Source organism: Condylostylus longicornis, unplaced genomic scaffold (genome assembly GCF_029603195.1).
Source record: "Condylostylus longicornis isolate FDR11 unplaced genomic scaffold, ASM2960319v2 ptg000044l, whole genome shotgun sequence".
NCBI classification, from domain to species: domain Eukaryota; kingdom Metazoa; phylum Arthropoda; class Insecta; order Diptera; family Dolichopodidae; genus Condylostylus; species Condylostylus longicornis.
In genome coordinates, this window is record NW_026578013.1 from 11211709 (window position 1) to 11230369 (window position 18661).

At 26.0% G+C, this 18661-nt stretch overlaps 1 protein-coding gene across 1 annotated transcript in view; it reads left to right on the top strand.

Moving 5' to 3' along the window:
• The window catches only part of LOC129610347 (triple functional domain protein), a 133665-nt gene that overhangs the window by 30768 nt on the left and 84236 nt on the right, over window positions 1–18661 (top strand). Inside the window, exons 3-8 of the mRNA XM_055522902.1 lie at window positions 731–1683; window positions 1764–2569; window positions 4272–4390; window positions 5201–6046; window positions 6116–6237; window positions 6708–6917. Coding sequence (XP_055378877.1) covers window positions 731–1683; window positions 1764–2569; window positions 4272–4390; window positions 5201–6046; window positions 6116–6237; window positions 6708–6917 — 3056 coding nt within the window. The remainder of the gene's footprint in view (window positions 1–730; window positions 1684–1763; window positions 2570–4271; window positions 4391–5200; window positions 6047–6115; window positions 6238–6707; window positions 6918–18661) is intronic.

Consider the following 18661-nt stretch of genomic DNA (forward strand, 5'->3'; position numbering starts at 1 on the left):
TCACTTCAGCTACTAGTTACTATTGCAGAAACTTGGTTTAAATAAGTTCATATTAACAGAGCACATATACAAAAAGAAAAAGCAAAACAAAACATTTTTTCAACGTACATATTTGCCTACTTATGCTCATATGAAAATTACAATAAACTTTGATTGCCCCTTTTATGAAATTTTTAGTTTTCTACTTGAACATGATGTAGGTATATACACTGATCTATACACCTATTCATTTAAAATTCAAGCTATTATCCACTCAGATCTTCCGGATTAACACTTAATTTGTGAAAAAGTGACAAAATAAATAAAAATAGACTTAAAATATTTAACTAAAAATTGTCTAAATCAAAATCTGTAATAGAAATACTAAAATATTATATTTATTTTTTAACACTCCTATCTTGATAATAGAGAACACATGTTTCTAACAAAACAACATAATTAATGAGGAAAATTTTTTGAGAAACTCATAAACAGTATATTGTTCAAGCTTAGTTTAAATATGTGATATTCAGTTCCATAAATTTAAATAAAAACATGTAGGTACGTTTTTCATAAATTTGTTTCCTGTTTAAAATTTGTTGTGATTCTTAAACTATCGTACGACTAAAATTCTTGGGGTTGTGATTACAATTTTTTTTTAAATATAATATATTGAACACTAATAATAATGATCTTGAACAAAAATTAATGTAATAATCTTGATTTTCTTATTGCTTTTTTTTTGTTGTAGCTGCTGATGATCTTGCACGATCCGGTGAAGCTGATCCAAATGAAATTTATTCAGTGGCACGTGAATTAGAATTACAAGTTGCATCATTCGCTGAAAGAGTTGAACAACGTCGTCGACGTTTAGATATGGCTGTTATATTTTATACTCATGAAAAAGAATTAACTGCGTGGATAGATACACTACGTACAGAAGTTTCAACAGATGAGACCGTATTATCACAAGAGAATCTTGAAGGAATTGAACGTGTAATGCAGCAATATCAAGATCAACAAGATAGTACATTAAATGGTTGTATGCAAACTATAGCACAAGGTGAAGCATTATTACAAGAAATGCGTTCATTAGAATATGTTGATAATACCGGTTCAATATCGGCATTAGAATCAACATTAGAAAAGTTAACAAAACAAAAAATTGAATTAGAAGAATTATGGTCAGCACGTAAATTTCGTGCTGATCTAATATTACGTTTAAGATATTTTGAACGTGATGCATTAGAGGTATCATCACAATTAGAATTATGGTATGAAGAATTACAACATGCTGAATTATCTAGAGATTACCAAAAAGCTGAACAATTATTAAGGATGCATAATGAATCTGTTTCACATATACAGAATACAACATATGAAGTATTACAACAGGGTCAAGATTTACATGCAATGTTTGAATCAGCTGGTTTTATAGCAATGGCAGATTCAACCCATACTGCACAAGCACGTATTCAACATTTATTGGACTTTTTACATCAAAGAGAAATGGAATTAGAAGATTCATCAGAACTGAAAAGATCACAATTAGAACAAGCTGTCCAATTGTGCCAATTTCAAAATGATGCAAATCAAGTTATTTCCTGGATACGCAATGGTGAAGCTATGTTAGTAGCAAGTTTTGTTACACCAAATAGTCTTACAGAAGCAGAACAATTGCGTAAAGAACATGAACAATTTCAAGTAATTTGAATTTAATTTTACACAATATTTCTATAAAATATTTAATGTATGCTATATTAATTAACCATTTACACTTTTAGGTTGCTATTGAAAAAACTCATACCTCGGCTGTTCAAGTAAAATATCGTGCTGATGCATTAATTAATGCAAACCATTATGATCCACAATCAATACGTGAAATATCAGATGATGTTACAAAAAAATGGCAACAACTTGTTACATGTGCTGAAGAACGGCATAAATTAGTTACAGCTTCAATAAATTTTTATAAAACTGCTGAGCAAGTATGCAGTGTTTTAGATAGTTTAGAAAGAGAATATCGTCGTGAAGACGATTGGTGTGGTGGTGGGGGTTCAAGTGACCGAGCCCAAGCTATTGTTCAACTAATTGCTAAACATCAAGAACAAAAAGAAGCTTTCTTGAAAGCATGTACATTAGCTAGGCGTACTGCAGAGACTTTTTTGAAGTATGCAGGACGTTCCCAGCAATATTATAAATATCAACCACAAGGTAATTGTGAGCAGCGTGTTAAGGAAATATTAGATAAACTATTGGCACAAGAAAATCAAGTATTAGAATTTTGGACACAGCGTAAAAAGAGTTTAGACCAATGTCAACAATTTGTACTTTTTGAACGTTCAGCTAAACAGGCAATTGAGTGGATTCACAATACTGGAGAAGCATATTTATCATCTAGAACTAATCTTGTTGGTAAATCACGCGAAGAAACTGAAGGTTTTCTTAAAGAACACAATGAATTTAGAAGTACTGCTAAAGAAACAAGAGAGCGAGTTAAGTTGCTAATACAATTAGCTGATAGTTTAGTTGAAAAAGGACACGCTCATGCTAGTTCTATTAAACAATGGGTTGCAGCTGTAGACAATAGGTAAGACTATATTTGTATTAAAATATGATATATAAATTGTTCGTTTCGAAAAAGAGTTCTCGATGTGTTTTATATGCACATTTGTTCGTTTAAAAATTATGGTTTCAAGTAGCAGGTTATATTGATATTGTAACACATTAACTTTAACGGAAATTAATACAAGTTTGCTATTTTCCTAGAAAGCACTAATTGTTCATATTTGAATCATAAAATTGATTTACAAACATTAATTTTGCCGCAAACTCACTCACTTTTTTCTCATTTTTACTTCACTCAAAAATTTTATGATTTTGGAAGATAAAATATATTTTTATAAGTTAAAATGCTGTCGTCAATGTTTTCAAGTGTCTGTTAAAAATTTATCAATCTGTCAAAAATTTATTAAATTCTTGTCAAAATTTACGTTTCCAAACACAATTAATTGTTAAAATATTAATTTAATTTAATAAACAGTAATGTGCACAAATAATCATAACAATAACGTAATTAATACTTTAATCAAAAAGTCTGCAAAATTCTGAAAAGCAAATCTTTTCATAAGAGAAATAATATTTTTCCAAGTGCCTGGAATAAAGTAAAGCAAACAATACAAGGTTTAATTTACTTTTAATTCCAATAGTTGAGTTTTCTTTACGAACATTTTTTCCATGAACATTAAAATTAAAATTTAGAAATAATATTAAGTATAAACAAATTTTCTAATATGCTATGTAGTTCCAATAAACTTATCAAAAATTTTGTAATTTTGTAACAATTCCTAAAAAATTTGTTCATCTAGTCAAAATTAAACATAGCTTTGTAATAATAACGAAATTTTATATGCCAAGTGGAATAATTTCGTTTTATAAAATCACCCTGTTCTGTATTTTCCAAACTAATACTTATTTTATATTTTTCATGTACATTTCTCGTAATCGCTTTTTCTTTTGAGTGAGAATTCTGACTCATTAAACATTAACATGATACCAATCCGTTATCAAATTACTGCAATATGTATTGCTTTCATCACAACACTGTCATGACAGTAAAAACTACTATTAGATCATACTATCATCGTTTGCATGCATTAATAATTGAGTATATTGCAGAAAAAATAACATTGTCTTGCAGACTGGTTGATCTGGTATTTGTTTTCGCTTTCGTTTATTTTCAATTACCCATGTTAATACAAAAAACAATTTGAAAGAGCGCAAAACAAACATGCTTATTGTTTTTGTTTTTATTTTTTGAGGGTTCAGATGAGATAATATTCAGGCATAGGTAGTTTAAAAAAAAATTGCATGTTATCACTTGCATGCAATAGGAGAGTTCATTGTTTATATACGTAACATACACAATCAAAGTGTTTAATAGTTTAAAAATCATAAATTATTTGAAAAATATTTTTGAAAAAAATTAAAAAATACAATATAGAAGAATACTAAAAATTCAAATATTAAAATAGATTATCAAATTTTGGAATTTTATTTTACAAAAAATAAAATATTTTTATGTTGATAGAAACCTTTAATATCATTCAACATGATTGGATACAAAAGTAAGTAATTTCAAGCTATTTGATCTTCTTAATCGAGAACATTATTTTGGAATTGAACTTTTATGTTATTTTATGTTCATATTAACATAATTTTTAATATTAAATTATTTAAAACACAATATTTAAAAATAATTTAATAAAATAAAATAATTTTTTTTATTTTAGGTACAAAGATTTTAGTAATCGTATGGACACATACCGTGAACAATTGGAAAAATCACTTGGTTTATCAGTACCAGCTGTAACACAAGACGAGACAAGTTCAAATCTAAGTTCAACTTCAGGTATTAATGTCATTTTAATATAAAATTTTAAATTAATTTTACCAGAATAGGGGAATAAATGTGTCAGATATTTATAAAATAAAATAAAATACTGATTTAGTATTATTTTTGTAAACTTTTGCAAACATATGGGCAAAAGAAAATCTAGTTTACAATATCCGTTGATACGAAAAAAAAACAAAGGTTAGGTTTTGTTTACGTCATTATTTTGAACCACGTAGAAAAGATATTATTTTTTTACAATGTTTTTATTGAACAAATAAATTATTTTTGGTTAAAACGTTTGCTTTATGAACTAGATAATATACTTAGAATTTTTTGTAGAAAAACTGTGGTGATAATTTTATTGTATTATAAAATTAAAAATAGTTTTTGAAAGGAATCACATTTATGTGATCGAATTGATATGTCTGATGAGATATATTCCATTAGACGGTAAATGTTCGCAGAGGATAGAGAAAATGTTTGGTGTTCACTCATTTATACAGCCCAATAAATTTAGTTGTTCTTCATAATAATTTTTTTTATAATATTTTCAATTAATTTGAATTGAAAATTTTTACAATTAACTAACTTGTTAGTAAGGAAAAATCTGATAAGAAACTTCGCAAAAACCTTATTCTTAAAATTTAATTCATCAGTAAACATAATTTTTAAATTATAATTTCATCAACAATTCGAATGACTGTTTCTTTTGAAGAAAAGATAATTGATTAAAATTTATTAAAATTTAGAAATCTGGTAAAAATCATAACGAAATAATAAGCATAAGCAAGAAATATTTAGCAAATATAATTATTTTATTTTTAGGTTCATCAGGTGATCGACATTCAGATCCGTCTTTAGAAGCAAAACTTGGACAGTCAACTGCTTCCAAAGAAGTTAATGAAGAAAAAAGAAAATCAGCACGCCGCAAAGAATTTATAATGGCTGAATTAATGCAGACAGAACGCACATATGTTAAAGATTTAGAAATTTGTATAAAACACTTCTTAAAAGAATTTCGTAATGGTTTAAATGTGCCACAGCAATTATTAGGAAAAGAAGATATATTATTTGGTAATATTGAAGAAATTTTTAATTTTCATGAAAAGATTTTTCTAAAAGAACTCGAAAAATATGAAACAATGCCAGAAGATGTTGGACATTGTTTTGTAACATGGGCTTCCAAATTTGATATGTACGTCCATTATTGTAAAAATAAACCAGTATCAAATAACTTATTAGTACAACACGGTGGTACATATTTTGAAGAATTACAACGTAAACATAAAGTAGAGCATCCATTGCCAGCATTTTTAATAAAACCAGTACAGAGGATAACAAAATATCAATTACTATTAAAAGATTTACTATCATGCTGTGAAGAAAGTCATGGTGAAATAAAAGAAGGTCTTGAAGTTATGTTAAATGTACCGAAAAAGGCAAATGATGCGATGCATTTATCATTACTAGAAAATTGTGATGTTTCCATTGATAGTTTGGGTGAAGTTGTATTACAGGATTCCTTTTTAGTATGGGACAATAAACAAATAATTCGTAAAGGACGTGATCGTAGAGTTTTTCTATTTGAATTATATTTATTATTTGCAAAAGAAGTTAAAGATTCTAGTGGTTCCGTAAAGTACCAATTTAAGAGTAAGCTAATGACCACCGGTAAGATTTACATTCTATAATTTTATATTGTAAAGAATTTATTTTAATTTATTTTAATTTATATTTTAGAACTAGGAATTACTGAACATATAGAAGGCGATGAAACTAAATTCGCTGTATGGACTGGACGAGCACCTATGCTCTCTGACTGTAGAATAGTTTTAAAAGCGAATAGTTTAGAAGTTAAACAGGTAAATTATATAATTTATGATTTATAAACGCATACTAATTATTAGACGAGACTGGTCTTAAGGTATAACAGAGAAAACTTCCCTTTTCCCTTTATTTTCAAAAATAAAGTTTTCTTCAGTTATTCAATAGATTGTTTTTAAATTTCTTTCATGTTTTTTGCAACCAAACTAAAAACTTTAAAAACAAAATAAAACAAACCAGAAAAACAACTTTATTTATATTTCCCAGATATATAAATATATTTCATATATATTATAACATATAAAGTTTATATAATATATCTATATTATATAAACTTTGTTTGCCACAAACACGCATTTTAATAATTTACAGTGAAAGTTTCCGTAAAGGCAGATTTCTTATTTTTTGAATTACACAATTTAAACAAAATTCTTAATAATAATATTTAAACTGTCTTTATATCATTATACTTAAACATCATTAAAACATTATAATTTTTCCTTTATAGATTTGGGTTAAACGCTTACGTGAAGTTATTCAAGAAACATGTTTTTCTGGTACATCACTGACATTACCTAAATCACCAGCTAAAGCTTCTGCTTCTGGATCATCCCAAAGATCGTCACGCGATCTCGATGAACAATTAACTGAAAATGATCATGACAGATGCTCTTTAGCTAGTTTCGGTTCTGGCAATACAACTGATAGTGATAACAAGGTAAGTGATATTGAATTTTCATAATTTTTTTATTGTTCTTGTTGATATAAAATGGTCAATTTAAACTTTAAAAAGAAATTTAAAAAAAAACAATTTAATTTTGCTAAATTGTAAAATTTTGGATACAATCAATTATATTTGATTTTATAAAAGTTTTCTAGTAAAGAAATTTTGGAATTTAGCACGTTTGAGTTCATGAAACATTCCAGTTTAAATCATATTGTACAGTGAAGTTTTTGAATTTATTGTAAAATTCTTTATTGCTGTTTTGGTTAACCATTCATTTACTTGCTTCAAAATCAAGTTACAATAGAATTTTATATTAATTTTTTTTAAAGTAGTACCCCAAAATGAAAATTCTATAATCTAAAACCTAGATTATATGAGATTCTTCTCAAAAGTTTAGACCCTCAATAATGCCACTTTTTAAATTCGGTGTTTAAATTTCCATGTTATTATTTTGCCTTTGTATATTGTTTTACTAGCGAAAAGCAGGCTCAATTTTGAATTTAATTTTGTTTTTAACATGAAATATAATATACATATAATATTCGATATGTACAATACGCTATTATTATTTAAGTTAATACAGAAAAAATGTTAATGATTTTATTCGTGATCTTCTTGTAAATAGTGTCAGTTGCAACTCTTACACTATACATTAAACCTTTAAATAAGCTAAAACCTGTTCAGGTTTTTCTAAACAAAACAAAAATCTACAAGAATGGGGTTAATATTTTTATTATTCATATAAACATGTATTGTATACAGTTGTAAAGGAAAATTCAAATAATTGATTATTATATTTTATATAATGAAATGAAGAAACAATAGCCTTGTACTTAATAAAATTTTAAAAAAATTATGACTAATTAGTTTCTTTATTAAAATTCTTTTATTTCTATAAAAAAACAAAAAAAAAAACAAAAGGATGGCGCCGATTAATCATAATATCTAAATAAATTATAAAAATTTTATTTATATTTAAATACAGTGTCGGATCTATCTCTAGTCATAAAATATTTAAAAAGTAAAATTGATATATTTTCTTCTATTTCAGTATGTTTCAACATATGAATTGATTTAATACTGAGAAGATGCAATCTTTAGTTCATATTCTTTGGCCCACATTTTCTTATGTTATTTTTAAAATTCCTTTTAAATATTGTGATGATAATGAAAATAACATTCGTTATTTTTATATCTTTTGATGTTTTTGAGTTAAAAAGTGATTCATTTTCTTAATATTGTTGTTATTCTTCTGTAATTGAGAATATTTTCATCGTGATCCAAATATACCGTGATATTGTTTTCAATATAAATTAGTTCTGGTGATTTTGCTATACATGTTTTAAATTTATTTTGTTATGGTTACATATGTATGTATGTTTTTATGTAAATCACATAATTAAGGTTTGTTTGGTACAAATACAATATAGAAATTTATTATTTAGAATTAAAAGGAAATTTTAATATTAAATTTTAATATTAAAGAATTCGCATCGAATCCATAAAAAACATAAAATGAGAATGGCACAATCGATTATTACTATTTTAATTAACTATTAATTTCTGTAATTGCCCTGTGATTATTTAAAAATTCTGTTTTCTGATCTAAAAAATATTTTATCATATTTTCGACTGGCGTGTTTAGAACCAAATCTTGAAATGATTTACAAAACACTTTGGATTAACATAAAAATAGTGAACGCAAGCAACATTCTCTTAGAAATTGTGCAAATCAAATTTCGATTGAGTCGAACATTGTGTCCGGTTAAATAAATTTCCGCTTATATATTTTACGTCGAAATAGTTAAAGATTCACATAAAACCCTTTAAGTTATATAAAATCAACCCTTTAAATATTGGCATAAAATCCATTTTTCGCATCAGAGCAATATAACTGATTATTTAATCACGGGATTTGTAACTTATGTAATTTATTTTTATACCCGTACGAACGTATGTTCGAAGGGTATACTAAATTTGCCTTACCGTTTGTAACGCTAAGAAATAACGGTGTTAGATATAGACTCAAGTGTATGTTTTTGATCAGCGTCAAATTCTGAGTTGATTTAGCTTTGTCTGTCCGTCCGTCCGTCCGTCCGTCCGTCCGTCCGTCCGAACGATAACTCAAAAACTAATTTAGCTAAGTCCACCAAATTTTCACAAATGATTTATTGTAGTAAGTGCCAGAACCCTATTTAAATTGGACATGATCGGGGTACCGGTTCGGGTAGCTGCTATACAACTTCAAAATTTATTTGGCTATATCTCAGAAACTATAAAAGTTATGGTATTGAAATTTCACACAAACGAATATATTAGTAGGGCCAATGTGTCACATAAAAGTCGTTGAAATTACTTGGCTCCTTCTGGTACCTGCCATACAACTTCAAAAGTTATTTGGCTATATCTCAGAAACTATAAAAGCTGTGATATTGAAATGTCACACAAACGAATATATTAGTAGGGCCGATGTGTCTCGTAAAAGTCGTTGAAATTACTTGGCTCCTTCTGGTACCTGCCATACAACTTCAAAAGTTATTTGACTATATTTCAGAAACTATTAAAGCTATGGTATTGAAATTTCACACAAACGAATATATTAGTAGGGCCAATGTGTCTTATAAAAGTCGTTGAAATTACTTGGCTCCTTCTTGTACCTGCCATACAACTTCAAAAGTTATTTGACTATATCTCAGAAACTATAAAAGCTGTGATATTGAGATTTCACACAAGTGAATATATTAGTAGGGCCGATGTGCTTGATAAAATTCGCTAAAATTTTCTGGCTCTTTCTGGTAAGTGCCATACAACATCAATAGTAGTTTGGCACAACCAGTATTTTGAATAACACATAGTACTGAAATTTTGCATAAATTAATATGGTAATACGGCAACTTAAAGTCATAGTCTGCCCCATAGTTAGTTATGGCACATTAGTTATTCGCGCATAGGATAACAAATTCGTACGGGTATCACAGAGTTGACAAGGTCAACTCTATTTTTTTTCTCGTTTATTTTTATTTTATTTTTTTATTTTAGGATTAATTTTTATAATATATATGTATACATAATTTTAATGAGCATACACACCTTCTTAAAATTTGATACTTTATGGTATCTTCAACAACTACTAATATATTATTTATTAAGGAGGCAAAAAAAAAAAACGAGGAGCATGTACTAAAATTATGATTATAGTTTATAGCCTAATTTTTTCCAACACTGGCATAATAGCATAATAAAAAACAATAATAACAACACAAGTTGTACATATAAACAAACGCATTAATGTAAATGTGCGCATTCATACAATTATTACTATAAGTTCTAGTGTAAAATTCCTTATTTTTCGATTATTAAATAAAAATATATGCTACAGTGAGGCTAAGTTTTTAAAACTAAGCATTGTTTTGTTGAATGGAAAGCATTGTTGATGGTGTGATAATATAAAAAGGAGTTCAATTTTATTCTTAGAAGATTGACGTGTCGTTATCGTACTGATGATAATTGATAAAAGGAAGGGTTCACTAAGTGCTAATAAGAACAGAATTTCACGTTTAAACCCAAATCTGTAAATGAATTTTTAAAACGTTACTATAGACGGTATTTTACAAGTCTACGGTATTTTACAAGTCTACGGTATTTAGCTCTACGGTATTTTAACAAGTTGATAGCTTTTAACAAGTTAAGCGTTTAACAAATTGATTTAAATTTTGATACAATTTTTTATTAAACAATATTTTGATAAGCTTAATATATTATTTTTGTAGGCTTATATGTAATCATATTTTTGACATTAATTTAAATGTAGATGTGAAACCATTAATGTTCTTCATTAATTACTCATTAATAAATAATATGTAGGTCATGCAAATATCAATTTAAATTAATAACTAATGAGCCTACCCATAATTAGTGAATGGTAACATTGAATTTTTAAGGGCTGTCGTTCGTTTCAATAAAAGCTTGATATAAAAAAAACAATTCCTTACAAAAAACGTGCCTACAAATACGTGTTAAAGAAAATCAGATATTTTCCAAATTATAATTTTTAAATATATTTTTTTAATTACACTTAATTCTGGGATCATTTACGATTGAATGTGGATTTATTTTTTCATAAATTGAACTGCAGAATAAATTAATTCTTTCAATAATTTTATAAATAAATTGTTTAGTTTCAAAACCATATGAATGTTTTTCGAAATTTTTTCGAATTAGCTATATATATTTGTTAAAATAAGTTTTAATTTAAAAATAAAGGCAAAATTTAAATCAGATGTTGAAATATAAGTTAAATTTTATGAAATTTTCCAACGAATGGAAAGTAGGCCTTTAAAGCATCAAATTTATCATTTCATATAGATCAGGCGTTTTAGATTGGAATAAAGAGCTGAATGTGAAAATTTTCAAAATCGAAATATAAATAGAATTTTCTTTTACATAGTTTATTTTAATAAATTAAAAATTATAGCGTTATGTATGTAAATACTTTCACATAAAAATATAAAAATCAATTCATCAAATAAATGTAAAATGTGCTGAAGAACGGAAATTTATCCAGTTTGGTAATTAAATTTTTATAATTAATTAAACGACTCGATTTTGTTAATATTATAATCGAGGGAATTTTTCTTATCTCGTATTTTTTTTTATTTCTCTATTTAATAAAAAAAATTGTTTAAATTATATAGTATGCAAAATAAAATTTTATTAGGTGGAAAATGAAAATTAAAAATTCAATCGTAAAATTTGGGATATCACTGTACACACGCTTAGTGTAAACATTAAAAAAGAAATTCCCATATGTATAACGTGTGTGATTCAAATATTTTTCTAGATTTGAATATTTAAGTAAAACAAAATACTTGTGGTTATGACAGGAACGTAATTTATAGCACCTTTAGAGCAAGATTGCTAAAATTCAATTTTATGTAAATTTCAGAACAAAAGATTTTACATGTTATGCATAAAAAAGAGCAATGAGCATAAAATCAATATTCTATATGATTTAAATCCAGTTATGAAGCTGATTTCCACGCAAATCACACATTCATATCCAACTTCCAGAAACGGTGTTACTCACTTGTTTTGTCTTTTTTGATATCTGTAGTATTGCTATCCTGTCAGTCAAATAATTTTTTAAATCAAGTTTTAAGAAAATTTATTATAAAAGCGTTGCCGTACGGGTGCCATGAATAAAATTAATCTTATATGGTCGGGTATACATGTGTCAAATTTTAAGTATATGTATATGTATGTATATGCAATATTGTTGTACATACATATTTCATAAATAGTCATAATTTTTTGTGCCGAAATGATTATTGTGATCATAAAAAATTTTTTTATATTGTTTTTTATTTTCTTTTTAGGTTTTCTATTTTATTATTTTCAAAAGATACTTTAATATTTCGATAAAAAATAAAAATATATGAGTATTTACGTATGTGTACATAATTGTGCATATATGATTAATATATTTGTATAAATTTGATAAAAATTTCACGAAGGTTATGGAAAAAAAATACAAAGGAAGCACGCAAAAGCGTTAGAATGAAAGACATTTTCTAAAAGAAATTTAGAAATATTTGAGTTAGAAGCCTTTTATATTTGTATGTATAGAATACGTTCTTGTCAAAAAAAAACTAGGAGACCAGATTGAATTTATAATATCAAATCTTCAACTTATTCAATTATATATAAATATAAAATTCTTTAATTTGCTTTTGGTATGAACAAATTCTGAAAATCTTTTTTGAATTGACAATATAACAATGCCAATTACAAATTTAAGCAGTAATCTATCGAATACAAAAATTTCTTTTGATATTCTTAAATTTTTTTTTGTAATTTTGATTAATAATGTGCAATTTTAAATTTGCATTCAAAATTTGAGTAATAAAATTGAATTTTGAAAACTTCACCTGAAATAATGCACTTAATTTTTTTTTGAACTGAACGAACCAAAGTTAAAAGACTTTCCTAGTAATAAAACATTGTAGAAGGTCGCTCATCATAATGGCTTACATTTCATCATTTGAAAACTTAATATGGAAAATTGCCTTTAAGAAATTTCATCTAGTTTCCACATATGTACAATATATTAAAAATTCAATTTACGTCACTGATAATAAAACAAGAACAAATCATATATTAATCTAATTTTTCTCTGGTAAAGTTCGCAATATGTTTCCTATTAATAACTTTTATTTCTTAGAATTAATCGGAGAAGGAAACACCTCCCATTCCACCAGTTATTAGAACGTATTTTACATTCAGTTTATAAACTATTGGCAAGAACAAAAACTAAAATTTAAGGTTGAAATCTTCATTTGTTTTGTTTTCGTATATTGATCTTATATTGATTGCAATGAGAAATTTGAGAAATCCTCATTTAATGTTTCTCTATTAATCGTGTATGGTATCCTATTACAATAATCTACAGATAGGGAGACACAATATTGTTACATAACAATTCTGTTGATTTTTTTACTACTTAGATATGTAGGTATTAAAAATTCAATAAATAAAAAAAAATAAAAAATTAAAGACAAAAATAAGAAAAAGAAAAAGTTTTTAATGAAAATTAGATGCGATAAAAACATATTTTAGTGAAAGTTACAAAAGATTATTAAAATGCCTTTTGAACACTTCCTTTCAATTTTAAGGAATTTAGCAAGCTTTTAGTTAGCATACCTAGAAAAGTGTAAATTTGGGTCTTAGTAGAATTTCGATTTATGCCACCCGAATTTCTCGAAAAGTTCACCGCTTATTTTCGGTAACAACCAGAACTCAAACATCAAATTTCAAAAAATTGCATCAATCCGTTCCGTAGAAATGATAAAAGATGTAAAATCTAGCATATCTATGGAACGAACTTGTGATACACGTGTGCACTTGAAAATACTTCAAATGAAAACTTTAGTAAAAAATTTTATTCATGAATAAATTTATTATGAATTTGTCAGATCGACAAGACCTGTTGAGTAACGTACTATTTGTTGATAAACATTTGTTTTCATATTTTGTTTATTCTAATTAAAGAATTAATATTTCTAATATCACACAGTCATATAAATATTATACTAACTAATGAAACTGAAACTAAAAAAATTTGATGTGGCCATCACATAACCGATCGCATTTTTAAAATGTTGCATAAGATTATGAAAATTTTTTTTAAATATTCATTCAAATTCTATGAAAAATATGAAGTAGACTTTAGTTAATGTATCTAGAGGAATATAAGTTTGGTTATATTCTTCCAGGTACTTAGTGGAGTTTCATTTTCCGTGATCCGATTTCACGACAAAGTTTCCCAGTTACTGTCATTAAAAACCAGAGCTCAAATATTAAATTTTAAGAGATATTGTGTCAATCAGTTTCTGATATATGATCAAATATGTAAAATTGATTCTTAGCAAAAGTTGTGTTTTCCAGTCTTGATATTCCTGAAAAAATTATTGCTTATTTTAATATCCGAATTTTGAATATAAAATTTCAATTAAATTGATTAATTATTTTTCTCTTTGGGAGCAAAACCGACCCGTAGTATAGATCCAGTTTCAGAGTCCTGACATATTCCAAAAATTGAACCGTCTCATCCTCGAAGTGAACTCAGATATAAATTTTTGGGAAAGACGAACACACAAACCGACATATAGGTAGATAAACAGACAGACATCTCTCTACATTTCTGCCGCAAACTCGACATATGCAATGCGGTCGATAAAAATGCATATTCTTCTTATGCATATTACAATTTTATCCTTGAATTATATTAGAAGTTCACTAGAAAAAAAATCTTATTGTTTTCAAGTCTAATATCATGGGTATATAAATTTAATCTCACTTTAAATCAATTTAGTGTCCTTGTACGAGATACTCGCGTGTTCATAAATAAAAAGCAAAAAGAAAAAAACATAAAATTTTTAATCCATATTTCCTTAAATAAAAAACAAAAAAAAACAAAAACAAAAGCATAAAAATTATGCACAAACAAATTTTTCCGCTCAATACAAAACAAAACAAATAAAAAAAGGAAAACAAAAATCTGTAGAACACCAAACTAAAACAAAAAAAAAACAATGATTGTAAAAATTTCCAGCCACAAAACCGTTATTCCGCCGACCACAATTAAAAATATATAAAAGTATCTAGAGATACTACGGAATAAAAAAACAAAAGAACAAAAAGAAAGCACAAAAAGCTTAAAAATAAGAAAATTTTTTTTTTACTTTTAAGCTATTTTTAGATGTCCATCAGAACACTCTTGCTCGTATATGAAATCAAAATAAAGAAGAAACAAGGAAAAAAAGAATTGTAAAAAAAACATTTTTAAATATTTTGAAATTTTTCACATTTTAATTTTTGAAAAAATTTGAAAAAATTTTTGAATTTCTTACACTTTTATTCTCCATTTCATAAATATTTTCGAGAGATAGGTGAAAAATATTTGATTTTAAAATAAAAAGCAAATCATATCGTAATATATATATGCATGTTAGGAGTATGTGGGTATGTTCCTTTGGTTGATAAACAAATTTTTGCATAAATAAATATTAAAATTGAAAAAGAAACAGAAAAAAGCAAAAGAATGCCTTCCAAAACTAATAAGATTAAGATGAATTGTTCATTGAAAGCATGAATATTTTTAATATTTTTTTTTGTTGTTGAAAATATGAAAAAAAAAAATATTTTGAATTTTTGAAATGATTCATGATGGGGGGTTTTTTACTCGTACAGTCCCTCTTGCCAACATTATTAAATTTGATTTACAGTGGAAAACATTTTATTACTGCATTTTTTTCTTTTTTTGAAGATTAACTTCTAAGGACAATGTTTATTACACATTTGTTGCTTTCAAATTCTTTTTTTGGCTATATTAAAACCTAGCCTCTATTGTTCTCAATAAAATAACAAACAAACTTGTATGCATATTTGCCTCACTTATTCATTTTTAGCAAATTTCAAATTCATTTGCTCGTTTTCAAAAATTTTCTTGAAAATAAAATAATGGTAAATTGTATCAATTCAAGAAATCACTTCTGTTGTAGAAAACTCTCCTTTATTCTACCCTTTGTTCCAATAAAAGTTTGGGAAATTGCGAAAAATATAATTTTTGATATGTTGTAAAAATAAATTTTAATTTCGAAAAAACAACATTAAAAAATATGTAGTAAATAATTTTCTAATTCTCCTAGACGTATGCAATAAACCACAGTAACAAAATAATTTTTAATAGTTCCCATAATTGCAATATGTGATTATTTTCTAAGTATGTATCTAGTTGCACAATTTAACTTAATTTTATTTTCAATCAAATATAATAATTCAATGTTAATAACCAAAAATAATGAAAGATTTGTAATTACTCGTATTAGCTATACTAAGATTAGTTTTCATTTACAAGTTTTAAATTTCTTTTTTGTACATATTTTAAATCAATTGCTTTTCCAAACAAAGTTTCTGATTACCAACATGGTTTACATTTTCCAGCATTCAAATTTTCAAAGTATCAAGTACACATTTTAAATTTATGGCTTGTTCTAGATTGACATTGGTATTCTATTATGAATTAGAATTAATAATATGGGAATTAATAATATGAGAGGGTTAACAGCATAACTAATTTAACAAAAAATTTTTTTATAATCGCAAACATTTAAATAAGAATTTAAAATCTAAAGGTAAAATAATTCAAACCATCCGTAAAGTATGCAAAAAATTTTATATAAACATTTTTCTAATAGTATTAGGGTGTGCTCTCTTTGTCTTTTCAAATAAATTTAAGAGATTTATTTTTTGTTTTTCTGTCCTTTTGTTTTCGCAGTTATTATCTTCTTATACTTATCGCTTCTTACATTATCAATGATAAATGATTCAATATTATTCATTATTCAATATTTTTCTAATACAGTAATAAATACAAAGGATAATCAAAACAAATCTGAGATAAAACAAAAAAAAAATTTAAAAATTTACACAAATTCGTTTATAATGTGAAGATAAAATTGTTAGTATAGTGACGAAACACGCGTAACCAACGCTTATATTGTCATTAAGTGAAAGCCACCTATTCCCTTAACGTTCACTTATTTTTTTTGTTTCTTTTGTCTTTTCTGTTATATACATACATATATTTTTTATTTTGTTATACACTTCTATATAATCATAGAAATTGTTATACACAATACAAGGCGTTATGTATGTAGGTATGTAATTGCTTTTGCATTGTTTCTTTATTTTTTTTATAAATATTTGCGTGGTTTTAAATTTTGTGTATTGTTGTTGATTTTTTGTTTTGCCTTGTAGGTTTTCGTTAATTTTCAACACATTTTCTATGGAAAATATTTGTTTTAAATATTTTACTTCAAGAGCCTGTCTGCCCTTTTATACTTGTGCTTTTTTATTTATTTCTACTGTATTTTTGATTTCTCTAAGTTGGAAAGGTAAAATTTTTTGCATAAATTGTTATTATTGAGGAATTTACTTGATTGTTTCTTTCCCTTTCTTTGTTTTACATCGATTGCTGTTTTAATAAGGAAATTTGATTACACTTTTCCCACTTTTAAGCACATTTTCAACATAGTTCTCTATATTTTCGATTTAACTCTGCCCACACGTGCTTCTATTTGCAAAATTTTTTATTGTTTATGATAAGAAACTGAATAACTGCGCTACTCATACTGATTTCGTTATATTGCGAAAAATTAATCATATTTGTAACAAATTAGGTAATTAACGTTGGTTTATGAACATAAATATAAAGTGTACCTTTCACTATATATGGTGATAAGAGGCGTTTTTGAAAAGGTCTTGTATTTTCAATGACTTAATGAGTCATAATAGCCAGTATTATGGTAATACATTCTTTGTTTTTTTTTCACATCCTGAAAGTATGCAATTACATACAATAAATATTTAAATTCCAGAAAACTTGTTTTTGTCTTCGAAATTCACAGACTTTTCTTTTCACGGTCAACCATAATGCCAATTTTTGGCGCAATATTTTTTCTAAAACAAGAGAGTAAAAATTTCTGATTTAATTTTGGGAGCAAACAAATAATTTTAACCCTGCAATAAACGAACGTTTTGCGAAAATTTACGAAATTTTTTTTTATAAATGTGCAGATCTAATGAAACGTAAAATAATTTATATCAAATATAAAGAACCACAAATTTTACAGTGCGGTATTTTTTGAAAGGCAAACATGGATTTAAAGTTTAAAATAATTTTTCATCATTCCTTCGTCCAATTTATAAGTCTTATAAAATTTGAACAATATTTTCTGATATTGCCTAAATTTTGCTCAGATTTTGAAAGTTACCATTCAAAGAATAAACGAATAATATAAATCATGTACTTGAAAAGCATAACTTTCACATCGTTATGCTTACACGCTCTCATTGCGAAAATTCTTGCGACTAAAAGTATTCTCATCCACTATAACCTATTGTTATTACGTCACAAAGTATGAATTAATGTGTTTGCTGAACCTTTTTGTCAAACATTACTTAAGTTTTTTTGTGTTTATAAGATTTATTCGTATTCATATAACAATAACTAAATTGTTATAGTATTATGTTCTCTAAAACACATACATAAATATTAAATATTAAATAACAGCAACTTGTATGCATGTATATTTATTTGTAATACCCCTGTAATATAGTATAATTATAAATTGTTTGTAAATTTTAATGTAGGTTTCTGTTACAGAGAAAGCTTT